We start from the raw sequence: 27,439 nt of genomic DNA, 5'->3' as shown, positions 1-27,439 counted from the left end.
GGTCCAAAAGAGTTGGACACGCCGAGCGACTTCTCTCACTCCATCTAACGTCCTAATTCTTCATTGCTGTGCCATACTCCCAGCCAACTTCCCCCACTTCCCATGCTGAGGGTTTTTACCTTTTATGCTGCAAGGTCTTAACTATATCCTTCACTCAGTAACATTTGCACTGTTAACTGTGTATTCTACATTCGTTGAAAGGATAACCTGAAAACTTAAATTTTTCATCACATGAAACTCACCATTGTATTTGACCTCAAGGAAAGGCCACCTCTGTGACAAGGTGATGGTTAAGATGCACCCCAAATATAAAAAATACTTCACCTGAGAAAACTGGAAAGGCTTACATCAGTTCTTTATTGAAGAGGTGGTCCAAACCTATTTGTATGTTCCAGACCCTATTTACATATGCCAAAGGGGAGCATGACAATGTAGGTAATAGCCCTGTTCCTTTCCAAATATTTACTGAAAATATACATTATACTAAGCTTTAAGGTCACAATGTAGGAAATCTTAGTAGTGCCCCTTAAAACTAAGAGTATTTCCTGCAGTTATGCAAAACCTACCATTTAGTTCCTGTTATGCAGCATATTCATGTACATCTAGAAAAATATGGCTAAAAGGCTGAGCAACAAAAATGGTAGACGTCTTTAAATGTTTTATGGAAGTGTAATATACATGCAGAAAAACACACATATCTTGAGTGCACTGAACACTCAGATAGTCAGCACCCAGATTTACAAACCAATTATCACCAGCACCAGATAATTCCTCACAAGCCTTTGCTGAAGCTGACTGCTATCCTGATTTCTAACTGCATAGACAAGTTTTGCCTGTTCTTATACTTTATATGGATGGGATCATAGTCTGCTTTTGTGTCTGAATTCCTTCACTCAGCATTAGATGTGAAACTGTTATTACCTGTGCTTATTGCTCATTCTCCTTGCTCCCTGGAGAAGGGAAAGGCTACCCACTCCAGTATTCTGGCCTGGAGAATTCCATGGACTGTATAGTCCATGGGGTCACAAAGAGTTGGACATGACTGAGCAACTTTCATTTTTCTTTTTGCTTTACAGTGTTCTCCGGTGGAAACACCACTGACATTTAAGGTTCTATTGCGCAGGTGTCTTCAGAGTTGTTTTCCACAGTTTTATGCCATGAACATTCCAGGACATGTCCTTTGGTGGACATCTACATGTACAATGGACACGTGTATGCATGACTGCTAGGCTTGGGTTAAAAGGGTAGACACACAAGTTTGGCTCCAAGTGCCAGCTTTCTCAAATGGTTCTATTAGTGGGCTACAGCACCAGCAGTGTAGATGGGTTTCTGTTACATCCTTGCCAGAGCTTGATGCTTTTTTATGCTTTTCATTTTAACCACTTCAGAGATGGGCAGCAGTGCCACATGGGGTTTTAAATCTGCATTCTCCAGATTAGGAATTCCCTGGTGACCCAGATGGTAGAGTCTACCTGCAATGCAGGAGAACCAGGTTCAATCCCTGGGTCAGGAAGCTCCCCTGAAGAAAGAAATGGTAACCCACTCCAGTATTCTTGTCTGAAAAATCCCATGGATGGAGAAGCCTGGCAGGCTTCAGTCCATGGGGTTGCAAAGAGTCGGACACAACTGAAGCGACTTCTCTTCACTTCTCCAGATTACTAGCAAATGTAACATACCTTTTCATGTGTTTATTCTCAGTGCAGATAGTCTCTTTTGTGATGTCCAAGTCTTTCACCCATTTCGCTTTTCTTGTGGATCTGTAGTTCTTTTAATTTTAGATCAGGGGTCAGTAACTACAGCCTGCTGGCCAAATCCAGACCTCCACCAGTGTCTGCAAATAGTCTTACTGGGACATCTCTGTTCAATGTTGAGCAGTTGTAAAGAAAACCGTGTCGCCCACAAAGTCCCAAATACGATCTGATCATCTACCATGCATTCTTCTACACTAGATTCTGCTGCCAGGTATCTGAATTGCAAAGTTTATTATTTTACATTTCATACTTAATCTGTGACTGCATTTCAACTGGTCTATTTTCTATTAAATTATAAAATTTAATTGATAAACCATTTATTGGAAACAATAGCCTTCCCCACATTACAACACATTATCACCTTTGCCAAAAATGACTGAATTATATACGAGTTTTCTGGAATCTCTATTATAGTTTCACTGATCAATTTATTTTTGTGCCAATACCACAGGACCATAATTCCTATGGCTTTCTAACAGCTCTTGATATCTGGCACTGTAAGTCCTCTACTGTCTGTTCTAGAAGATAGCTTTGACTGTTACTGGTCTTTAAATTTTTCACATGAATTTGAGAATTCATTTCCATTAAAAAATGCTAGCATTTTAGGGTCACATTGAATATATGAGTTAACTTGGGGAAAACTGACATCTTTTTAACACATCATTGACCAGGGGATTTTTGCAGAAACTAAAGCCTGTGGCATTAATAAGTCTCCAGTCAATAATGTGTTAAGATTGTTCTGGAAACAATGAACAGGTTATCTCCCACTGAATCTTCCGGAATTTTTTTTTCTGGACCCAATTCTTGAAAATACAGTTAGATAATTTCCCCCCTCAGGCACTTAAGGATTTGTTATTACTGTAAGTGGTATTGCTTTAAACTTTTCATTTTGTTTGTTGCTGGTATATTAAAAAACCATTTTTGCATAATGACCTTGTTTGCAGGGATTCTGCTCAATTTACTCAATTTTAATTACCTGAATATTCCCTAGAATTTTTCATGTACAAACAAGTTTTACTTGTAGTCCTTATGCCTTTTCATTCTTTTGCTTCCCCTGCTTCCCTGACTGTCTTTCTGCACAATAGTGAATAAAACCAGGGACAGCAGATACCACTTTTTTTTAATCATCTTGGGAGAAAAGTTCCAATATTTCACCATTCAATATGCTGTTTGTTGTAGCAGAAGGTATTCTTTATCCAATAAAGGAAATTCTTTTCTATATGTGGTTTGTTAAGAACACAAATGGATGCTAATTTCCTGAGTCTCCTGCATACTAGGTTACTTTTCTTCAACGTGATTGATTACAGTGATTTTTTTTTAATTAACATATCCTCACATTCCTGGACTAAGACCCATTTGATCACTCTTTTGTTATCTTTTTTCCAGAACCGTCTCTGTTATGTTAGCCCAGGATTCAGTCATGTGACCACTATAAACAAGTTACCAATAATCAGAATGAAATTATCACGACTGGTTTAGATCACTCAGGATTCACCCTCTGTGTCATGTGAACTAATAGTAGATACCTAACTTCTTCCAGTGAGTAAAGAGGGGAGAAGGGACGCTGCATTAATCAACCGAAAATGACTGCTAGAAAGTTGCATCAATTTGTTTTCAAAATTCTGGAATAAAAGTCAGTACAGAAAGTAATGACACCAGATTCACATCAAATAAAAGCACAGGCAGATTTTCTGGATTACATCATAGTGGCAAACTGCACACTCAAACCTGCGGGTTAAAAAACAAGAGTGGCAGGAGAGATGGGCGTATTTTATAGAGTGTGACCAATATAGCTGTCCTTTACTGAACAGACTAGATTCCAAGTGATCTACGCACGGTTTATGAAAATAGTATTTTTAAGTCTTTTTTGCGCCAGTGCAGTTGGAAACTGTACAAAAGTCACTGGCTCCTTTGTAGTACTCACTAAAAGCCCATTTGAAAATGCCTCAAAAGAATAGAAAATTATGAATTTTAACTATTTAGTACCTGTAAAACACCTCAACAATATGCCTACATTAGTACATTTTGCCAGCTTAATAATCAAATAAGAATACTGCCTTTTCACAAATTATTGAAATCCAAACTTCCATAGGGTTGCATAGAATTAACCACATTTTGGAAATGTGAGAGAAACTGCCATGTATATTTTTAATGCTAGAGTCCTCATTATCAACTCCAGAATATTTTGAAAGTTCATTTTCTGCAATGAAAGTTTATTCAGAGCTGATAGCTTCTGATAGTTTCTATAAACATTAGATTTTATGTCAGAAATATGGCTTTTAGTATAACAACTGCCAAGACAATGTATTTTCCACATTCATCGCTTCAACAGATTTTGCCTCAGTATGACTCCCTGATATGTAAATACAATTGGAATCCAAAATAAATATTAAATATTTATAGAGTTTTACTCTTGTATAAACTAATTGTCCAATGAGTTGCTGAAAGCTTTGCTTCTTGTGTTTTTAGGGATTGGTCTTTGTGAAAATTCAGGTTAGAATGAACCCAATGCCTAAACGCTTTTCCTCATTCAGAAACAGGAACTCTCAGACAGTGGTATCTGACTCTCAGCTGGACTTTCCACATCCATTATGTGCAGAGGATTTTCTAGAATGAGAACTAACTTCAGAGGAGACTTCCCATGTCAAGTACATTCAAGGTCCCTCTCCTGTGAATTCTCTGATGGCTGTTGAAGGCCGACCTGTGGTGGAATTTTTTCCCACACTCATTACATTCATACGGCTTCTCTCCTGAATGAGTCCTGTAATGCACAGTGAGGTATGACTTCTGAGAGAAGACTTTCCCACATTCATTACATTCGTAGGGCTTCTCTCCCGAATGGCTTCTGTAGTGCACAGTGAGGTTTGACATCCGAGAGAAGACTTTCCCGCACTTGCTACATTCATAGGGTTTCTCTCCCGAGTGGATCCTGTGATGTATTGTTAGATAAGACTTCTGAGAGAAGAACTTCCCACACTCGTAACACTCGTAAGGCTTCTCTCCTGTGTGGACTCTCTGGTGTCGGAAGAGGGACGAGTTATGGGAGAAGGTTTTCCCACACTCGTTACACCCGTAGGGTTTCTCTTCCGAATGACTCCTATAATGTATGGTGTAGTACGACAGCTCAGAGAACACCTTCCCGCATATGTTACATTCATACGACTTCTCCCCTGTGGGAAGCGGCTGGTGCCCATTGAAAGCTGAGTTTTCAAGGAAGGTTTTCCCACACTCACTACATTCATAGGGCTTCTCTCCTAGATGAGTTGTGTGAAGGCTGGTGAGGTGTGAGAGCTTCCCGCACTCACTGCATTCGTGGGGCTTCTCATCTGTGTGTACTTTCCTATGTCTGATAAAGGCTGAGTTGAGGTTGAAGGTTTTTCCGCATTCATTACATTCATAGGGCTTCTCTTCTAAGTGACTCCTGTAATGGATAGTGAGGTATGATACCCGAGAGAAAAACTTCCCACACTCACTGCACTGGTAGGGCTTCTCTCCTGTATGTGTTCTCTGGTGTGTGATGAGGGTGGATTTCCGGTAGTAGGATTTCCCACATTCATTGCATTTGTAAAGCTTCTCTCCCGTGTGGGTTCTCTGGTGGTCGCTAAGAGCTGACTTGCGGGAGAAGGATTTTCCGCATTCACTACATGGATAGGGTCTTTCTCCTGAATGGTTTCTCTGGTGTAGGGTGAGATGTGTCTTTTGGCAGAAGGTTTTCCCACACTCATTACATTCATAGGGCTTCTCTCCTGAATGAGTCCTCAGGTGTTGTGTGAGGTGCAACTTTTGACAGAAGGTTTTCCCACACTCATTGCATTTATACGGTTTCTCCTCTAAATGTGATCTCCGATGCACGGTGAGGGTTCCTTTTTGGCTGAAGGATTTCCCACATACGTTACATGCATAAGGTTTCTCTCCTGTGTGAGCCCTCTGATGTATAATGAATTTTGACTTTTTGCAGAAGGATTTTCCACACTCACTGCATTCAAAGGGCTTCAAGTCCATCTGTGATCTCTGGTATATATTAAAATTTGACATCTGGATGAAGTCAGATCTAGAATCATTCCACTCATAGCACTTCTCCCCCATATAAGTGCTCTTATGAGTAATGAAAACAGCTTCATTGTCTAAGGCTTCTGTGCATCCATTATATTCAAAGGGTTTCTCCAAAATACTAATTTTCTGAATATTTTCTTCATTTTGAGAACAGGCTTCCCCATTTTGATGAAATTCATACAGTTTCTCTCCATACATTTTCCCACATTCATTACACTCATCCGGTTTCTTTCTTGCATAGCTTCCATCACTAATAATTAATTCTGAAGTATATTCCAAAGTCTTCCCACATGAGACACAATTATAAGACATTAGATTTAAAGGAGCAAGACTTGTTTCCACATTATATGTTTTATCAAACGCATCCTCTCTCTCCTTGGTCAGGGTTCTGCTGCTGATAGAAACAGCTTGCCTTGAACATTCATCTTCGTTTTCTTGGATTCTCTCTATCAGGTCACCAACTTTGCAAACTTTTTCTAAGAAAGAATAAAAGTAAACAAATCTTATGAATCCAAACACACCAAATTATAGGATGAGAGCAGTACTCAAGGGCCTACTGCAGGATTGACTCTAGCTTTAGGGTCAATCTCCACACATAAAACCAAGTGACCATTTACAAACATCACATCCCACCACCTCACCTGAATGCTGCTGCTGTAGGAACTTGCTGTCTACTACCCATGGCTCTTCTCCTTGCTCCAACTTGATGATCACGTTGGGTTTGGTGCTGTCATATCCTATGAATGAGAAAGAGCCAACATGGACCAGCTGCTGGGTTCTGGGTCCCTAAACAGAAGCTGCTGCCTCAGGAGCTGCAGAATAAAGTGTCTATTTTTGCACTTAATCAAAACTAGAGCCTTTCAATGGAGAAGCAAAGATACAAATTACTCTAACCGGTGCCCAAAAGGAATTAAATGGTTTTATTGATTTCCTCAAAGTCAAGCATAAAGTCCTTAAACTGGAAGCCCCCACAGAGCAGCAACTCAGAAAGCAGTTCTCCTCACCCACGGAGACAAGGTGGCTGTAGTTCTCCAGCATCACGTCCCTGTAGGTCATCTTCTCCTCAGGGTCCAGCTGCTGCCACTCCTCCTGGGTGAAGTCCACGGCCACATCCCTGAACGATACTGACCCCTGTAATGGCACCATGATGGGAACTGGGTGACATGAAGCTGACACACAAGGACAGGAGCTCCCCAGCTCCCTGGGAAAAGTAACTGTGAAGACTGTGTTAACAGACGTTGAGAGGAAAATAAGACATGTTAGAAACATACTACCTTTGAGTTCTTTAATGTGTCAAAAAACAAAACTTCCAAAAAACTCTCAAACCAAAAGAAATAAAAAAGAGTTCCAACTTTGTGTTTAAAGTATATGAGTTCTCTATCAGAGGATGAAGAAACATGAAACCCCACTCCGACTCAAAAAAGCTTACAGCCCGTTGGGAGGCACTGGGTCAGTGAACACATGCATTCCACTCCCTGTCATTCCTTTCAGTGGCCTCTACGGGCAAGGCCTCTGCCTCCCACCTCTTCATGCGTGTGCAGCCCAGCAGTCAGCCATCCTGGTTCAGTGCTTTCATCCTCTGGCCCCTCTGTTCTCACCAGTTACTGGGAGCCATCTGCTTGGCTAAATTTTTTACTGCCTTCAAATGATTTCTCAAGCATCTCATTCTGGGAGCAATAAAATGCGTTACTTGAGTGACTGCTCGAGGAATTATTAGAGTGACACATACAAGGTGGAGAGTGGTCTACCAAGAGAGAAGTGAACCATTTTAATTATATGTTGGTAGACAAGGCTTTGCAGGTTCAGCTGAATTTAGGGGAAATCCTCTCAATCTCAGGAATACTCTACAACTCACAAGAGGTGGCGAAAGTGGAACCTGTATGCGTTGTTAGTGGGAAAGTAAAATGGTGCAGCTACTATGGAAAACAGCATGGTGGCTCCCCCAAAAATGAAAAACAGAATTAACACATAATTCAGCAATTCCACTTCTGGGTCTCCACCCTCCAAAAAAAAAAATGAAGGCAAGGCCTTGAAGAGATACTGTACACCCAGGTTCATAGCAACATTATTTACAAAAACTAAAAGCATGGGAGGAAAAAAAAATACTAAAACACAGAAATAACCATCCATTGATGGAGGGATGGTTAAACAAAATGTGATAATACACACAATGGAATGTGATTCGGCTTGAAAAAGGCAGGAAATTCTGACACATGGTACCACATGGACGACCTTTAAGGATATTATGCTGAGTGAAAAAAGTCGGTCACAAAAGGACAAATACTGCATAATTCCACTTAGATGAGCTATTTAAAGTAGTCAAAATCCTAGAAATAGAGAGAAAATGGTGATCGTCAGGGGCTGGGGAAGGGGAATGGGGAGTCAGTGTTTAATGGGTACAGAGTTTCAGTTTTGAAAGATGAGAAACAGATGGAGATGGATAGTGGTGATGACTGCACAACACCACGAATGTTCTTAAGACCACTGTCCTGTATACTTAGAAACGGATACCATACTAAATTGTGTTATGTGTATTTTCCCACAATAAAAACCGTGGAGGAAAAAATGCAGTGATGCCTAAGGACACACCCTCACCCACTCCCTTCCACAACTCTGCAGCCATCCCCTCCCTGAAGGAAAGAGGAATGAGGTGTGGTCACTGGTTAAGTGTGCTCACAATGTTGTTGCTGTTTAGTTGTTAAGTTGTGTCCAGCTCTTTTGGGACTCCATGGACTGTAGCCCCCCAGGCTCCAGTGTCCATGGGATTTCCCAGGCAAGAACACTGGAACATGCTGCCATTTCCTTTCCAAGGGATCTTCATAATCCAGGGATCAAACCCGTGTCTCCTGCACTGGTAGGTGGACTTTACCACTGAGCCATCACTGATTAGAAATTATTTTCTCAAAACATGAAATTTAAAAAAATCAAGAATTGTCAGCTGAGGAAAACAACATAAATAAAAAATAAGCATCAGGATAAACAACTCAACAATGATGAAACCAAATTTATAAAGGAAAACAACTCACACTGACTTATATTTTATAATAAATTAAGCAGAATATTGCTTCCAGAAAATAAGAACATTCTGCTAAGAAACAGCAACTGGAGATACTTAGAAATTGAAGACTGGATTGTGGAATTTAAAAAAAAAAATCCTGAAGTAAGAAGCTTATCAAATGGGACACAGAATATATAACTTAGAAAATTTCTCTGAAAACAAGAAATTGGAATGATGAAAGAAAAATCATAGGTATGAAAGCCAGATCCAACATTTTCAGAAAGAGATTATAGAGGATGAACAGTGAAAAATCATCAGATATTCCTGAAGCAAAGATCATAAAAATAAACAAACAAAATAAAACAAAACATCCTTAAAAGGGGCCATATAATCTGCAAAGAACAACACTGGGGGAAATATAGATTAAGAAATATTCAGATAAAATTTCTAAAATTTTACGATCAGAAAAAAAAATCCTAAAGTTAAATATATATTAAAAAACAAACATTAGTTACCCTGGTTTAACTCTAGCCCACTCCAATATTTCTTGCCTGAAAAATCCCGTGGACAGAGGAGCCTGGCGGGCTACTGTCCAAAGGGGCTCAAACAGTTGGACCTGACTGAGCACACACATAGGAAGTAAAAATCTTCTGGGTTAATTTAGTTTGGAAGACAAGAAGTGGCAGGGGTTAGAAGACTGAGCAATAAAAAAAAAAAAAACCTAAAATAAGACATTTTCTACACATATCATCTGGTTTAATATTTGGAAATTCATTAATACAATCTGCCATTGTAATACAGCTAAAAGGAAAAGTGTCACAATTCCAGAGATGCTGAAAAGACCTCTGAAAATATTCAAATGCATCCTAATTAAAAAAAAAAAAAAAAGACCCTCAAGAAAATAGGAATTGACGGAAAGTTCACTAAGATGAATAAGTGTATGTGGTGGTGTTGTTCAGTTGCTAAGTTGTGTGGGTCTTTTGCGAACCCATGGACTGTAACCCATCAGCTCCTCTGTCCATGGGATTTCCCAGGCAAGAATACTAGAGTGGGTTGCCAATTCCTTCTCCAGGGGATCTTCCCAACTCATGTTGAACCCGAATCTCCTGAGTTGGCAGGCAGGTTCTTTACCACTGAGCCATCAGAGAAGCCCTGTGTCTATACATACTCATACCCTACCATGCACAGTATGTGTGATACATACACGTACAACCACATGTATACACTTTAAGTTTATAAACACATATTTATGCTTCAGTTCTCTAAGTTCTACAGTCAGGACTAATTTAATGGGAAACAACAGACACATTCTCACTAAGATTACACAAAGATTAGAAACAAGGCAAAACACTCATCATCTCCAATTAGAGAAAACAATTACAGGCTTAACAAAAGGTCAGTAAAAGTATTTCTATTAACAGATAATATATTATACCTAGGAAACTCAGAAAATCAACAATGGAACTAAATCAGTAAAAGGAATTCTGTTAGGTAACAGAATTTATAGTTAACACACATAAAAGCAATAGCTCTCATTACATAAAAAGGAAAAAGATGTAATTCGGGCATACATGCAGTTTACAATAGCAACAGAAATGTACAAAATCTATACTAGAAAAATTTAAAAACATTCCTGAAAGAGAATGAATGGAATGATTCTCTTTGTTCTTGGACAGGCTGTGAGGCATAAAATGAGATGTGCCTTTACCAAGACACATCACAATCCAATGGCTAAAAACCAGTGATAAAGAGAATAAACAGCAAGAGGAGAAGGGAAAAAAAAGATTTTATATACAGAAGAACAAAGATAAGGATAACATCAGATTTCTGGTGGAAACCATGTAAACAAAAAGACACTGGAGGAACACATTTAAAGTACTGGAGGAAAAAACAATAACAGCAATGATTCCTTTAAAAGGGAAGGTAAAATAAAGACATTTTCAGACATACAGGAGCTAAAAGAATTCATTATCAACTAGAAGAAATACAGGGCTGCCTGGTTCAGACAGTAAAGAGTCCACCTGCAATGCAGGAGACCTGGATTTGATCCCTGGGTCAGAAAGTTCTCTTGAAGAAGGGAATGGCCACCCACTCCGGCATTGTTGCCTGGAGAAGTCCATGGACAGAGGATCCCAGTGAGCTACATTCCCTGAGGTCACCTAGAGTTGGACATGACTGAGCAACTAACAGTATGGTATGGTCTAGAAGAGATATTAAAGAAAGCCCCCCAGGCAGAAGGAAAATGACAGCAGATAAAAATGTGGATCAAAAACAAAGAAGCACCAGAAATGGGAACTATGCATTTTCTCTCATCACTTAAAACTCTTTTAAAGATAACTAAAAGATAATTAAGTATAAACTCTTTTAAAGATAACTAAGATAATTAAAAATAACAATGTATTATGGGATTGGTATGACCTGCAAAAATAAAATGCAACAACAGTGTAAAGACCAAGATGGGAGAGATGGAACTGCAGCTTCTTATACTCTAACTGAAATAGTATATAACTTGAATATGATAAAGTTACATATTATAAACCCTAAAGTATCCAGTAAAATAACAAGTGTTCTAACAACCCAACAAAGGGTATAAAATGGAATCATTAAAAAAGTCAATTCAAAGGAAGGAAGACAAAGAAGATGGGATGAACAGAAAATAAAGACACGAGACTATAACCTAACTGGTTGTATTAATACTTACATTATATGCAAACAGCCTAAACACCCCAATTAATAGGAATTAATTCTCAAATTGGATAAAAAATAAGGCCCAACTATATGCTGTCTTCAAATGCTGTATTTTGCATATAAAGATGCAAATAGGTTAAAAGTTAAAGGACAGAATAAGATATTGCACATCGCACGACTCAAAAGAAAACTGGAGTGAATTTATAAATATCAGAGATTCCATTTCACAGCATACATTCTTACCAGGATAGGTCACTGAACAATGACAAAGTGGCTAATTAATCAAGAGGACATAACAATCTTAAATGTTTAGGTATCTTTTAATGAAATTCATGTGGAGAAGGCAATGGCATCCCACTCCAGTACTCTTGCCTGGAAAATCCCATGGATGGAGGAGCCTGGTAGGCTGCAGTCCATGGGGTCACTAGGTCGGACATGACTAAGTGACTTCACTTTCACCTTTCGCTTTCATGCATTGGAGAAGGAAATGGCAACCCACTCCAGTGTTCTTGCCTGGAGAATCCCAGGGACAGGGGAGCCTGGTGGGCTGCCGTCTATAGGGTCACACAGAATCGGACACGACTGAAGTGACTTAACAATGAAATTCATGAAGCAAAAACTGACAGAACTGCAACGACAAACAGACAAACCACAACCACAGATTTCAACAGCCCTCGCTCATGATCGATGGGAAAATGGGCAGCTTGGAAAGGACACAGTATACCTGCACAACACTAACAACTTGATGTGAATGATGTTCACAGAACACTCTGAGAGCACAACAGGCACCCTTCCCATGTGTACATGAAATTCTCCAAGAAATGGTTTCTCCTTGTAGTCAACATAAATCACATAAGGGATGGATGGTATTTTCCTTTTTCTATAAAATCGATCATATTTGCAGCTGGATTCCAGGAGTCCTAAAGCATCATACTACCTATACATGTGAACTAAACAGAATCTAGATGCCAATCTGTCCCTGTAACGTGTATTTTACATGACAGTGTCTTTTATTTATTTCTACCAGCCCATTTTAAAAGTGTGGATCCTTATATACGTCCTTAAAGGCATTACAAAACAAAGTGTGAGTGTACGTAAACAGACAGAACACTCACCTGGGATTCATTCATTTTCTGCTGCTCTTGGAAAAAGCTAGACTGTGAACCGGTGTACCTAGAGGAAGGGAAGCAATTAGTTGAAGCCGTGAGTAACCTGGCCTAACTAGGCAGGAACCTCCTGGAAACATTCAGAAGAGGCTAAAGGGGTCCTACAGGAGAAACACACATTTGAACCCCTGTAACTCCAACAACATCAGGTTACTCTCACTGGTGAATATAAACACTGACTCACTTTTCAAACAGTTTGCCAGCATTAAATAAAAAGTGCAAAAAAAACCCACAAAAAGCAAAACCCCTCCCTGTGGCACTGTTTAAATACTCCGCTGTCTCTTTAAACTGATTAAAATAAAAGATTCCTGTCTCTTTAAACTGATTAAAATAAAAGATTCCATGGAAATGGACAATGTGAAGCTCTCAAAAGTGAGATAAATGAGCATCAAGGCATGGCATTATAAATGATCTGACTCAACCAGGTTACCACTGTAAAGAGTTTTTGTTTTGTTTTGTTTTGAAATTAAGAAAACTGCAATATAGTCGGAGAGAGCACTTGACCCTGGAGTCTGATCTTGCTAATGATCCCACCTGCAGACCCAAAGACCTGGGACAAGTCACCTCCCTTCTCAGGCTCAGTCACCTCCTTCCTCAACTGAGGCAGCGGGACAGACGCCTCGAAGACTCATCCCGCACTAACTACACGGTGCGAGTCCACCGGGCAGAACCCACGGAGGAGGGGGACGTGGCGTGTCACCGGAGGCTTAGATTACAGAACCAAGTGCTGATGAGTCTTGAGAGACACGTGCAAGATCGCAAGAAGGCGAGAGAAAGAGGAGGGGCGCCGGGGATGGAGGGAGGGGTGGACGCGGTACGTCCGGGCCAAGCCTGGGGCCCCCACTGCCCCAGGACACCCAGAACTCACAAGCCCCGGGGAAGCCCAATCCCCGGCTGGGAGCAGCCGGGCCTGCCCTCTAGACCTCCGCAAAGCCGTCAAATCTCAGTCGCTCTCTCCTGGGGTCCGGAGCGGGCTCCCCAAGCCCTGCTCTCCGAGGGGCGTAGGATCAACAGCCGCCTGGAGACTGCAGACGCACCACCTACCTCGTCGGGACTCGCTAATCGGCCCAGGGCTCCCCAGGCTCCGGCCGGGGGCTACTGCTCCGGCGCGTTCCTCTCCCCGAGTCCTTCCTCTCCGCCTCCCGAGGCCGCTGCGGGCGAGAAGATGGCTTTGGGCCTACGGGACGAGCTTCCCTCAGGCCAACGTCCCTCCCACGGCTTCACAGTTCAGTGCGCAGCAGACGATCGGGCCCGAGCCCCGCCGCTCCTTAGCGCCGCCGCCACCTGTCCGGCCTCTCCGACCCAGCCCGAGGGCTCCGGGGCTCGACCTTGAGGGTCTCGGCTCCAGCCTCCGCCCGGCCCGCGAGAACCCTCGCGCGCACAGCCCGCGCCCGCTGGACGCCGGCCCAGCCGGACGGCGTTCCAGCCCCGCAGGCCCCGGAATGAGAGTGAGTGGTGACCCGGGCAGCGACAGGAAGCGACAGAGGCGCCGAGGCGGTACGCGTGCGCGAACACGCACACCGGACGAGACGCTCCAGCGCAGGAGGACGCCGGAAGTCCGCCTGCCAAAGCCCGCCTCCGGGAACCGGGCAAATACCAGGACTCTATTTCCCAGAAGTCTCCACGCCCCAGGAAGTTAAGGGAACGTCTTAAGTGTCTTCACCTCATCATCCTGTGAAGAGGTGCTGTGTTGAGGGGATGGGCCTCTTGGACGCGGGAATCAAATTTCCTTTTAATTTAAGGGAATGTCTGTAATGTCACCGCTTCTTCAGGCATCTTGCCTTTTATGTCCTGGTGTCCTAATATTTTCCTTGTACGTGCTCAGTCGTTCAATCGTGTCCGAATCTTTGCGACCCCATGGACTGTAGCCAGAGAGGTTCCTCTGTCCATGGAATTTTCCAGGCAAGAATACTGGAGTGGGTTTCCATTTCCTCCTCCAGAGGGTCTTCCCCAACCCAGGAATTGAATCCACCTCTCTTGTATTGGCAGGGAGATTCTTTACCACAAAGCCATAATATTTTCCTTACCTTGAGTGTTTCAAAAATCAGTGTTCACAGACAACTGTGGTAAATAAGGGAAAGGGGTTTATCATGTCTGCGTCTGATCGTTTGTGAAATATCTAATTAAAGTATTAATAAACAGAGCTTAGCAATAATAGAGTATTAGACTGTGTCGATCACAATAAACTGTGGAAAATTCTGAAAGAGATGGGAATACCAGACCATCTGACCTGCCTCTTGAGAAAGCTCTATGCAGGTCAGGAAGCAACAGTTAGAACTGGACATGGAACAACAGACTGGTTCCAAATAGGAAAAGGAGTACGTCAAGGCTGTATATTGTCACCCTGCTTATTTCACTTATATGCAGAGTACATCATGAGAAACGCTGGGCTGAAAGAAGCACAAGCTGGAATCAAGATTGCCAGGAGAAATATCAATAACCTCAGATATGCAGATGACACCACCCTTATGGCAGAAAGTGAAGAGGAACTCAAAAGCCTCTTGATGAAAGTGAAAGTGGAGAGTGAAAAAATTGGCTTACAGCTCAACATTCAGAAAACGAAGATCATGGCATCTGGTCCCATCACTTCATGGGAAATAGATGGGAAAACAGTGGAAACAGTGTCAGACTTTATTTTGGAGGGCTCCAAAATCACTGCAGATGGTGAGTGCAGCCATGAAATTAAAAGATGCTTACTCCTTGGAAGAAAAGTTATGACCAACCTGGATAGCATGTTGAAAAGCAGAGACATTACTTTGCCAACAAAGGTCTGTCTAGTCAAGGCTATGGTTTTTCCAGTGGTCACGTATGGATGTGAGAGTTGGACTGTGAAGAAGGCTAAGCGCCAAAGAATTGATGCTTTTGAACTGTGGTGTTGGAGAAGACTCTTGAGAGTCCCTTGGACTGCAAGGAAATCCAACCAGTCCATTCTGAAGGAGATCAGCCCTGGGATTTCTTTGGAAGGAATGATGCTAAAGCTGAAACTCCAGTACTTTGGCCACCTGATGTGAAGAGTTGACTCATTGGAAAAGACTCTGATGCTGGGAGGGATTGGGGGCAGGAGGAGAAGGGGACAACAAAGGATGAGATGGCTGGATGGCATCATGGACTCGATGGACGTGCTGCGATTCATGGGGTCGCAAAGAGTCGGAAATGACTGAGCGACTGAACTGAACTGAACTGAGCCTAGGATACCTTCCTTTCTCTTCTAGGGAAAAAGAAATCTAGTTTTTCCGAGCCATTAAAAAATTTTTTTTAGTCGGCTGCCCTGGGTTTTAGTTGCAGCACACAGGACACTCAGTCTTTGGTGTGGTATGCAGACTCTTAGTTGCAGCATGTGGGATCTAGTTCCCTGACCAGGGATTAAACCCCAGGCCTCTTGCATTACGGAGAAGGCAATGGCAACCCACTCCAGTACTCTTGCCTGGAAAATCCCATGGACAGAGGAGCCTGGTAGGCTGCAATCCATGGGGTCGCTAAGAGTCGGACACGACTGAAGCGACTTAGCAGCAGCAGCAGCAGCTCTTGCATTGAGAGAGTAAATCTCCTGGTTTCCTGCCTGGAGATTGATGGTGTTCATTTCAAATTTCCAACAGATTAAAAGAATGTTATGAACTGATCACTCACCACATAACCCGCTCTTCAGCATGTAGCCCCTTCCTCTACTCCCTTTACAATCCTCGAGCAAAACCTGGGGAGAGGAGAGTTGTTTTTTTGGGACATGAAGCCAACTTCTTTGCAGGGTTGCCGGCTTCCTCAATAAAGCTGTTTTTCCTTTTACCTGGCACTTGTCTCTCAGTATTGAATTTTTGAATGAGGTGAGATCTGCCTCATCTTCGATTGTTTTTTCTACATGGAAAATAATTCAGGATTATTTTTCAGAGTTAAGAAATGTGGTTGGATAATCACAACGCCATTAAGCAACATAACATTTTGTTTGACTGCAAACAGGCAAACCAAACTGGTAATGACCACACACATCATGACTATGAAAAGAGTTTCATCTTTATTATATTTCCAGCATTATCCTCTTAAATAATCTAAAATTACATACAAACATCTCAAGACAAGCTAAAAAAAATTACAACTGAATTTCCATAATTCAATAATAAGAACTTTAGAAGTTAAAATTTATATTTACAAAAATTAGGAGGAATGACCCACCTAGCTATAAGTAGAATTGATATATTATGTAAATATAATAGATTAAAAGCACAAAAACCTCTTGAAAATGTATACAAAGTTGTATTTACCTATACACAACAGCTATAATATTCATCACAAAACTTTGTAGAAAGAACATGTTTTCAAAACAAAGACTATTTCAAAACTATTTAAAGTAGATATATAAAAATAAAATATAAAAATAAATACAATAATTTTACAGGCAACATTCTCAAAATAAGCCAGTGATGATGGCAAACTTTGAGTCATCTATCATGATGCTATGGCTCTAATTTTATATTTTAAAGTAATTCCTTCCTATCCCAAGCCCCTACATTTCACCTTCAAATGAATCTAGACTAGGGCAAACTAGTGTATAAAAATGGGGCCACCAACATCTAACTCAGGGGAGATTTGAATTAATCTGAAAATTGGGGTGGTGCCTTAGGAAAGAAGAGAATCTGAAAAAAACCCTGATTTCTTATTGTCTCGCCAAAGACTCCTGGAAGCACACTCTGCTCCTAGGAGTACAACCGAAAAACTCTCTTCAGTTCATTCTAGAAGATGCTGGATTCTTTCCCATTTTCTGCACAGAGGCTTCTCTTGTCCTTCCTTGTGGCTGTCATCAGTGTCTGAATTGACTTTCCCTTGAAAATCCTCATCTACTCTGGGTGATCTGGAAGTGAGAGAGCTAGGGTGTCAGATTTTGAAGTGGCGACTCTCCAGATATAAAGATTATTTACGAGCTTTCCTGCTGGTTCAGTAGTAAAGAATTCATCTGCCAATGCAGGGGACATGGGTTTGATCCCTGATCTGGGAAGATCCCACGTGCCAAGGAGCAACTAAGCCCGTGTGCCACAACTGCTGAAGCCAGAGCACCTTAGAACCTGTGCTCCGCAAGAGAAGTCACTGCGATGAGAAGCCACACACAGCAACTAGAGAAAAGCCCTCACAGTGACAAAGAACCAGCACAGACAAAAATAAACAACTGAATAAAATTACTACAAAGGTATTTACATTCTCAGTCAATTCTAACCAGAGTTTAGGCTAATTAATAGTCCCAGGTTTACCTCACATCCTCCATTCTAAACCCCAATCCTGAACCAGGGTTTTCAAGTGTGATTCTTGGACTTTGGTAACCCCAACTCCAGAAATGACTGAATACACCAAAGGTCAGGCCCTGGAATTTGCTTTATGGCTAAGATTCTAGGTGATTCTGCTCAGGCAGCTGGTACTCAGAGAATGCTGCTGTAGTTTTAACTCACCTCGGTCCTTTTGCACCACTCAGAATCTGAACTTTCAACCATGCTACAAACATTACTAAAAAGTCAACATTATGAATCATAAGACTGGATGCCTGATCCCTAATCCTAAGCCTGGATCCTAATGTTTAAATAATACTTCCTCCTAAACTTGGTTAGTGTTGTGGTCTGAATGTTGTGTCCCCCTAAAATTCTTATGTTGAAATCATAAACCTTAAGGTGATGGTATTTGGCTTCCCCAGTGGCTCAGACGGTAAAGAATCTGCCTGCAATGCAGGAAACCCAGGTTCCATCCCTGGATCAAGAAGATCCCCTGGAGAAGGGAATGGCTACCCACTCCAGTGTTCTTGCCTGGGAAATCCTATGGACAAAAGAACCTGGTGGGCTATAGTCCATGGGGTCTCAAAGAGTTGGACATGACAGAGAGATTAACTACAGCAAGGTGATGGTTTTGCAGGTCGGGCCTTTGAGAGGTTACTAAGTCATGGGGTAGAGTCCCCATGAATGAGACGACTGCCGTTATAAAAGGACCCATGGTTTTTGTTGTTTTTAACCCACTCAGCTGTAGTTTTTGTTTTTTTTCCTGCCACACTGCACAGTACGCGGAACTTCCCAACCAGGGACTGAACTCACGTGCCCTGTATTGAAAGCACAGAGTCTTAACCACTAGACCTCCAGGGAATATCTCCAGGCTGCAGTATTTTGTTAGGGAAACGCAAATGGACTAACACAGTTAGTTTCCAATTTAAACCAAACCTTTGCTTAATTCTCTGCCCAAATCTATAACTCCATTGGTAGATCGTAATAAGCCAGGCTGAAGATAGCATTTCTTAACCTTCGCTGGTTCTGATAAACTCCCTTGACCAAAAACTTGAGGTGGGAAATGTGTCATTGTACAAGAGGAGTGACTGGTCCAGGTGTGGTGAGTCAGAGGAAATAACCACAGGTGATCTGGAAATAAGGCATTTGAAAGTGAATTTGGATGAAATAAAGCTAGTCATAATTTCTCTTTTATTGTTGACCATGTAGGCTGTTCTGTCTAACATCCTATTTGTAGACAATGAATTTGTGGAAGATAAATTCTAAGAGTCGCTATCCCAGAGGGATGAAAGACCACAGATGAATTAAAAACAGAAACTCAAAACACAATATATGGAAAAAATTAGAAGCAGTCACTTTTCACAAAAACCAACATCCCATCAAAGCTGTTATTTGGACCCTGTTGTTTTGGGTGAAATGATTGCAGCCAAACCCATGCCTCTGTGACAAGGAGTTTTCCCCGAGGCCCGGCACCCACGGACCCCACTGTACTTGCATCTGTGTGTGGTGGTCAGTCTGTAGCTGGGAGCTGAGTCAGCATCTGGCTGTGTGCCCGGCTGGCCTAAGTCACAGGATGGAAGGTGATGGCGGTCCACAGTTGGAATCCTCAATGAACAACACATCATTCCGCCTACATCTGCGAGGACACAGACCTACCTTTCCTCAGGCCGATGATCTAAGGCTCTCGTGGTCCTGGGGGGCCCCTAGGGCAAGAGGGCACGATCTCGATCCCACCCCCAGAGCCTCGGGTGAAAAGCTTGGATCTGCAAAGATGAACAGTCCCTTGAAATGATGATGCCTCTCCAAGTCGACCCCTCACCTCCCCTTGTCCAGCCTCCAATTTTTTCCCCCAATCCTCATGATCCCTCCCCTCCTCACCACCCTCACTTCCAAGCCCCCACAGCCCACCTACCTTCTCACACTCTTCCTGTGTGACCCTCATCTTCCAGTTCATGGAACAGGTGAATTGGAAAAGCAGTTTGTGGAACAAGGGATGCTGGGAGTGGTTCCTTCCATAGAGGAACGAAAAGATGATCTGTTTGGGGGTCTGGTTGTCCTCTTCCATCTTACTGGCCAGGTAGCTGAAAAGACATCAGGTGGCTGTCAGGAGCAGGACAGGAAGGGCCTCCACCTGAGGTCAGCTTTCTAGAAAGGATGTGGGCTGAGCATCTTCACACAACCTGCCCAGCCCTCCCCAGCCTCCCTGGTCATCAAAGAGCCACTGCTGGGCGGGACCTTCAGAAGGGCATCTCTCACACCTTGTTGATGAGGATGAAATCCAAACCTCTGTTCCTTTCCACTGGTTTTATGTGCACACACCTGACTCCCTAGGTTGTAGGTACTTGGACAGTTCCTGAGGGCTAGAACTGATCTATTTCTGCATTCACCACTTTCCTACTAAATGATATGTTTAGGGCTTGGCTCTTATTGATGCATTAATTCAGCAGCCCTCCTTGAGTCTCTCTTCCCATCACCTCATATCCCCCAGCATATTGTTGTTGTTTAGTCACTAAGTTGTGTCTGACTTTTTGCCCCATGGACTGTAGTCTCTCAGGCTTCTCTGTTGAGGAGATTTCCCAGGCAAGAATACTGGGGGGGGGTTTTCATTTCCTTCTCCAGGGGATCTTCCTGACCCAGGGCTCAAACCCAAATCTCCTGCATTGCAGGTGGGTTCTTTACCACTGTGCCACTGGGGAAGCCCCAACCACATAGGGTGCCCTTTATAAGGTTTCCCTGAATGAATGGAAGAATGTTTTATAGCCAAATGCAATACAGATTACCTTGGAGACTCACTATAACAAACCGTTGCAAAATGAAAAGAATTGTGCTGAGGAAAATACCAATGCATTGGTATTTTGACAAGGCCTGCCTTCCCAGTGGTTACTGTAACAGGATCGGGGAAGGGCGAGGGGGAGAAGAAACGGCCATAATGCAAAACATCACATTATGATAGGATTTTAAGGAAAGTGTTAGTAGGATTCAGAAATTAGGGAGCTCAGGCATCATGAAGGTTTTGGTGTTTGAACTCAACGTAAGGATAAGGTCATTTTCTTCAGATAAATGTGTGTGGGAAAGATACCTGGAAAGAAAGTGTAAGGATATAAAATATAAAATAGAGGGAAGGGCATTTGGAGGGAACAGTGAAACAAAGGGATAAAGAATCTGGACAGTAAGCAAGGGCGATGGCAACTGTCGAGAGGGCTGACCTCCAACCCTGAACTCTGGCCTTGATTTTGGTGAGTAATTAGCCAATGAATACAGGTCATACCCGTGTCTTTGGAAGAATATTCGGGCAAATAAAGCCGACTGACTTGGGAGAAACATCAGTGGGGAGGGTTTTACACTGGATTTCAGCTGTGTAATGAGGACCCCAATCATGGCCTTTGTCATGGGAACCCAAAAATGGAACATGGTGACACTTGGTACTGACGTGGGAAGGAGTGAGACAGAAGAATTCAAACCGGAAATGAAACTCTCAAACCTATTTACTTGGGGGCAGGATATTGTCAGTTCTTTCTTCCTCTCCTCTTAGTAGGATTTCTTTGTTTCCTTCCGTCTTTTGACTGATAGTAGGGTTTGTTTTGACAACAATATAAAAAACATACTTCATATATATATATACGGATCATATATATATATATGACTTTTTACTTTTATCTAGTTTGTTTCACTTTTTCTATTTTATATTCAGTCTTCCCATTTCATTTAGTTTATGTTTTCTAATTTCTCCATTTCATTTTTTTGATGTTCTGTCTCAACACTTTATCAAGTGTAGTAGAAAAGCTTTTGCATACATACATACATATATATAATATGTATATATATCTTAGAAAACTTATGAATTTTGGCCTAACAAAATATTTATGACATTTTGACTACACTTTTTTGACTTAGTATGAATAGAATGCTAGATTTCTAATTAAAAAAATAGACAAGCAACAAGAACCAAAGATTTACTGCATAGCACAGGGATTGACACGGGAGCCTGGTGGGCTCCAGCCCATGGGGTCACAGAGTTGGACACAACTGAGTGACTAACACAGGGAACTATAGTCAAAATACCTTGTAATAAACTTTAATAGAAAATAATCTGAGAAAACATGTATATGTATAACTGAATAAACTTGCTGAGCACCTGAAACACGGTAAGTCAACCGTACTTCAATTAAATATATATATTAAGGGAAAAAACATACTTCAATTCAAAAAGAAAGCACTCCACCATAAACAGTACGAATAGGCGTTTGTTTTTTTTTAAAGGTGAAAGGGACGAGCCCCATACCTCTCCCTCCACCCTCCCAGGGTGCTGAGCATTGATGGGGAGATAGAGCAAGCTACTCACAGAGCTATGAAGAAATGGATCCTCTAGTATTGTCAGGAGAGGAGGCTGACTCGACTGAAATAAGCGATCACCATCGCCAGGAGATACTGATGGACAGGAAGAAAAACAGAGAGAGGTCACATCCCAGAAGAGGAAAAACAGAGAAGGGAGTTGTAGGACTTCCCAGGTGGTGCAGTGGTAAAGAAGCCACGTGCTAACGCAGGGGACTCAGGTTCCATCTCTGGGTTGGGAAGATCCCCAAGAGATGGAACCCACTCCAGTATTCTTATCTGGAGAATCCCCTGAACAGAGGAGCCTGGTAGGCTACAGTCCGTGGGGTCTCAAAAGAGTCAACATGTCTTAGCGACTAAACGGCAACCACAAAGAGCGGGAGGTGGGCACTGGGTGGTGCCCCTCGGAGAAGAGCCCCCGCCCCATGTTGAGTGAGCTTGATTATTTCCGAGGAGGAGAGGATGGAAAGTCCACGATGCTCCCAGGACAGGGGCTGTGGGTTTGAGGGCAGCCAGCTCTGGATGGTTTTTGATGAGCTGGAGCAAAGATGAGTCTCCTCTGAGCAGAGCAGGGGACTTAGGTGACCACCAAGTGAGCTCGCCTGGGGCTCAAATCCCAGAGGACACCTCCAGGCCCCCGGAGGGAGTTGCTGACAAGGCATCAGGTTGGAAAGGGGAGTGGAAATCTGGGTTTAGAGAGTACCCCCACCCTACCCCGGACAGGTGCTAGAGCAGAAATCCCTCTCAGTGGATGACTCACCTTGTCAGATACCTTCAGGTTTCTGTCCCAGGCTAGGAATCTCTTAATGACATGATCCTCTGTGAAAAGAGGGCAGATGTTAGACAATAGGAACAGGGCTGCCAGGAGAACATTCCAGAACAAAGAGGGAGAACGATGCCTCCAATGGGGAAATTTTGGGATGTGACTCAGGGTAGGGGGAGGGAAGACCTTTCACTGGATGAGGAAAGGGGGTGACTCCCCTCCTAGGGGTGGCAAATGAGAGGGACCAGCGCTCTTTCGTTATGTGAGCACGTACGACCGCAGAAGCCATCGAGTTGTCACAATTTCTTGCCTGACAGTCATGTCAGGCATGTAGATTCAAACAGCCTAGATTCAGTCAGGGCTAAGAATTCTCAGGGGTGCAGCTACCAAGTTAACCTCATCTTACAAGACTGTCGTTTCCAAGACTGATCTCTGCTGTGCTGTGCTGTGCTCTGTCGCTTCAGTCATGTCCGACTCTTTGCGACTCCATGGACCATAGGCTACCACGCTCTGTCCATGCGATTCTCCAGGCAAGAATACTGGAGTGGGTAGCCTTTCTCTTCTCCAGGGGATCTTCTCAACCCAGGGATTGAACCTGCGTCTCTTGCACTGCAGGCAGAGTCTTTACCACTGAGCCATCAGTATCATTTCTAAGTCTAATCTAATCCTGCCTCATTCCTAAGTGTCCCTGGTGAGTGAGCAGTACTGAGTCCCCCAGGGACTGAGAGCTCATTGGCTAGCAGGGAATTCCTCTCCTTGGAAAAATGTAGTCATTAGAAGGTTTTTTTTTTTTTTTAATTATAGAACAGGAGGTTGCGGGGCTGATGGGGAAGGGTCCTTACCAAGCATCTTGTTGAAGACCATGTGGTGTTCAGGCAGCACCAAAAACACCTGCTGTTTCTTCAGCTTCATCCTGAGCCCACTCAGCGACTTCACAATCCAGCTGTCCTGGGCCTCGTCCTCCACCTCTGCTCCAAATGCCGCTGACCACTTCCTCTTATAGCCAGGGCACGAAGGCAGGGAGCTGGGGCTGGCCCAGAGGGCTGAGAAAGGAAAAGAGGGTTATGAAGCTTTTGTCTTTGGAATTCAGCCACTGGTTCCCCAACCCCTAAACCATTCCCACTCCCATCCTCAACTCTCCCCATCCAGCCTCTCCAGTCTCATAGATTGTTGTCCTTTCCATCTTTCTCTGTTGATATCCATCTACCCCTCCCTCCATTTTGGGGGCCATTTTTCCAGTTTCCCATCCTGAAAATCTCTTCCTCATGGCAGGTAATTTCTCCCACTGTGTTGTTCTAGTCACCAAGTCATGTTTCCCTGTGACCCCATGGACTGTAGTCCATGAGGCTGCTCTGCCCGTGGGATTTTCAGACAAGAACACAGGAGTAGACCCAAGTCTCTTGCATTGGCAGGCGAATTCTTTACCACCGACTCACCAGAGAAGCAATTTCTCCCACTCAGGGAAAAAAAAAGGAACCCTCTCTTTGTTTCCCCTCTTCCTTTCTTTCACCCTTGGATCTCAGGTCCTAACCTCCTTTCTTGCTTCCCAGGTTTTCTGTCTCCAGCTCCTGTCCTCTCCTCCCCAAGTCTCTGACTTTCTGAGTTTCTCCTTCCTTCTACACACACCTTACACAGGAGCTCCTTCCTGACCTCTGTACCCCTTCCTCCCCAGTGTTAACCCCCTGAAATTCCTTCTCATGCCCAGCTCGCTCACCTGAGGGTCCTGGGCTTTCTTCACCGACAAACATCTCCATGGGGAGCCCCAAGGAGCTGGACTGGGGTCTCTGGTCCTCAAACTGGGAATTCAGGCAACCACTGGCCATGATTTCTCCCGAACTCTTCTTCCACACAACTTAGACTTTGTTCTGTCTTAGCTCTTCTGGATCCTGGCCAAACGCAAGCGTGGTGTTCCTTCTTCAAGCTGAGGATGCACTGGGAGTGGAGGGTGTTCCGGGAGATGCTGCTGTCCACCTCCACCGTCGAGCACTATGGGAGTCTGCTCTTCCAATCAGGAAGGTCAGAAACCTCTGACGTCACTGGTCATTCCAATCTGGCAACCAGCTTGAAGAAAAACACAAGTAACTGTTTGACCGAGGCGTCCACTTCTCCTGGAGGTTAAGGGGAAATTGTATCTCCTGCTACTGACCCAACTCCTGACCATCCCCCCAAAACCATCCTTCAGGTGCTGGATTCCCTGTTCATCCCTTCCCAGCAGGCTTGCCCTTTTTCAGGGTACAATTGAGTGTATCAGACACTTACGTGGTCATGCAACCATTGCCGCCGTCATCTCCAAAATGTGCTCGTCTTCCCGAACTGAAACTTCGTCCCCATTAAACACGAACTCCCCGTCCTCCTCCTCCAGCTCCTGGCACCCATCCTTCTACTTTCTGTCTCTTTGAATCTGACCCCTCTAGGGAGTTCATAGAAGTGGAATTGGGTCACATTTGTCCATTTGTATCTGGCTGATTCACTGAGTGTAACATCTTCACGGTTCACCCTCGTGGTAGCCTAAATCAAAATTTCCTTCTCAGACCCTCAAAGCTGGTGTGGATGGTACACAATAGGCAAGAAGGAAAGAAAACCCTGGATCTGAGTTCGTTCTGATGTATCCTAAGTGCAATGGGAAACCAGTGAAGGAGAGGAGCCATGGACCAATTTGCATCGAAAGGTAAAAAATTAATGTCGCCTGCTGTATTAATGGGTAGGGTGCAGGGAACCCCCTGGTGGTCCAGTGGTTAGGACTCTGTGCTCTCACTGCTGAGGCTGAGTTCAACCCCTCAACGGGGAACTGAGACCCCACAAGATGTGAAAAAATGGGGTGGAGACTCAGCAAGAGTTGGAACTAGGGAGACCCAGATGTGGTTAAGAGTTGGGGGGTGGGTAAGTCCAGAAAGGGGATGTCTGAAAAGATGGAGAGAAGTCATCAGGTTCCAGGCATCTGGAGGAAGAACCAGCAGGTCTCTTCGGGGGATCAGACACAGGGGAGGCTGGAGGGCTGTAGTCCTGTGTCCTCTGTGTCCTCGTGCATGCGTATGCCTCTTCTGCACGCGGGCATTCCAAGTCACTTCAGTTGTGTCTGACTCTTTGCAACACTGTGGACTGCAGCCCACCAGGCTCCTCTGTCCATGGGATTCTCCAGGCAAGAATACTGGAGTGGGTGCCATGCCCTCCTTCCTGACCCAGGGGTTGAAACTGCATCTTACCTCTCCTGCTTTGGCAGGCAGGTTCTTTACCGCTAGCACCACCTGGCTAACCCTAACCCTAAGCCCTTATGGCTCTCCTGCTGAAACTTGTTTCTACAGAGAAATACTAACTCTTCCTCTTAAAAGTGGAATTATCGAATTTTCACTGTATATAAAAAGAAATATCAAATATCATTAAATAAATAAATGAATGCTCTCTGTATAGATTTTAAAAGTTTCCTTCCCTTTTATGGATTAATTGTATCAACATACACACTACATTTTCTTTATCCATTCATCTGTCAAACGAACACTTGGGTTGTTTCACAACTTTGGCTCTGAGCCCTGCTTTTGAATTATTGTTTGGACTTTGATAAGAAGTACCTCTGTTGTTCAGGGTGTGCCCAAAGTTTTATTTTCTATTTTGATCACTTACGTGTTTCTAGTTGGTCATCTAGAGTCAGAGCAGTTCATCGAAGGTGCGGAGACCGTGTCCCTGGGTTGCTCTCCACGACTTTCTGAGATGGACTAGGTCTCAGAGGCCGTGCAAACCGCGTCTGAGGTCCTGCCACTGGACTGGTTCTCCTCACATGGGCACTGCTGGGAGAAGCATGGCTGCCTGAGGACCCGTGTCCTTCTGCTGTGGATGATGTTCAATTTTTAGGAGGCAAATGAGTTCAGGTTTGCATCCATTAGGCTTTCACCCATCAACGCTGATTAGGTCTCTCCATAACAAAACAGAAATTCACTCTCTCTCCCGGTTAACAAGCTTTCAAATATTAAAAGACTGGTTTTCTGTCTTTCTGTTATGAACAGCAAAATGCCTTGATGATTTAATCTAATCTTCAAATCTGGATTTGCATAATCCAATCTTCCCCTGCCCACCTTGCCCAATCAGGCTACAATTGTGTGGGGTCTGTTGCTATGTTGACCAAAAATGGCATAAACAACCCAGACTGAATCTGCTGCTGTAACTAAGCAGCACCTCGGGGTCTTCCGGGATGAATTCTCCTCCCCTGCATCTCGTCGTTAGAGAATTTTAGCCTCCTACGCCTTCTCCAAGTTCCAAAGAATAAATCTAATCAAAGAAGTGAGAACATGCATAAAGAAAGAGAAACAGCCAAAAAGAGACAAAATAATAATAGTTTAGCCATTAAACAAAGTCAGTGTCCTTTAGTTTCTCCTCAAGGGGTATAGATAATATTCTGGGCCAAGCCTTATGAGGTGTTTCACAGATACTGAAAACTCCATCAGGTGGAA

General features: G+C 43.3%; 2 protein-coding genes across 3 annotated transcripts; both read right to left on the bottom strand.

Annotated features, from left to right (window-relative positions):
* Nucleotides 1-643: 643 nt before the first annotated feature.
* On the bottom strand, nt 644-14,103 carry RBAK (RB associated KRAB zinc finger). Of its 2 annotated transcripts, XM_040231294.1 has the most exons (5): nt 13,701-14,103; nt 12,606-12,663; nt 6,809-6,935; nt 6,446-6,541; nt 3,944-6,280 (listed from the first exon to the last, which is right to left on the bottom strand). In XM_040231294.1, the coding sequence occupies exons 2-5, from the start codon at nt 12,618-12,620 to the stop codon at nt 4,377-4,379; spliced, it is 2,142 nt and encodes a 713-aa protein (XP_040087228.1). In that variant the 5' UTR covers nt 12,621-12,663; nt 13,701-14,103; the 3' UTR covers nt 3,944-4,376. The 2 variants fall into 2 exon arrangements, with proteins under 2 accessions (XP_040087219.1, XP_040087228.1); XM_040231285.1 differs by lacking the exons at nt 12,606-12,663; nt 13,701-14,103 and having other exon boundaries at nt 644-6,280; nt 6,809-8,010.
* LOC120882912 (speedy protein E4-like) lies at nt 13,925-24,820 on the bottom strand. Its single transcript, XM_040266733.1, is given in 6 exon segments — nt 13,925-14,218; nt 19,815-19,983; nt 22,245-22,330; nt 22,995-23,053; nt 23,840-24,040; nt 24,712-24,820. Coding segments are annotated over 6 exon segments (918 nt in total).
* Nucleotides 24,821-27,439: the final 2,619 nt, after the last annotated feature.

The sequence above is a fragment of the Oryx dammah genome, unplaced genomic scaffold, assembly GCF_014754425.2.
Source record: "Oryx dammah isolate SB20612 unplaced genomic scaffold, SCBI_Odam_1.1 HiC_scaffold_2, whole genome shotgun sequence".
In the NCBI taxonomy this organism is placed as follows: Eukaryota; Metazoa; Chordata; class Mammalia; order Artiodactyla; family Bovidae; genus Oryx; species Oryx dammah.
This window is presented reverse-complemented; position numbering and strand designations above follow the sequence as displayed.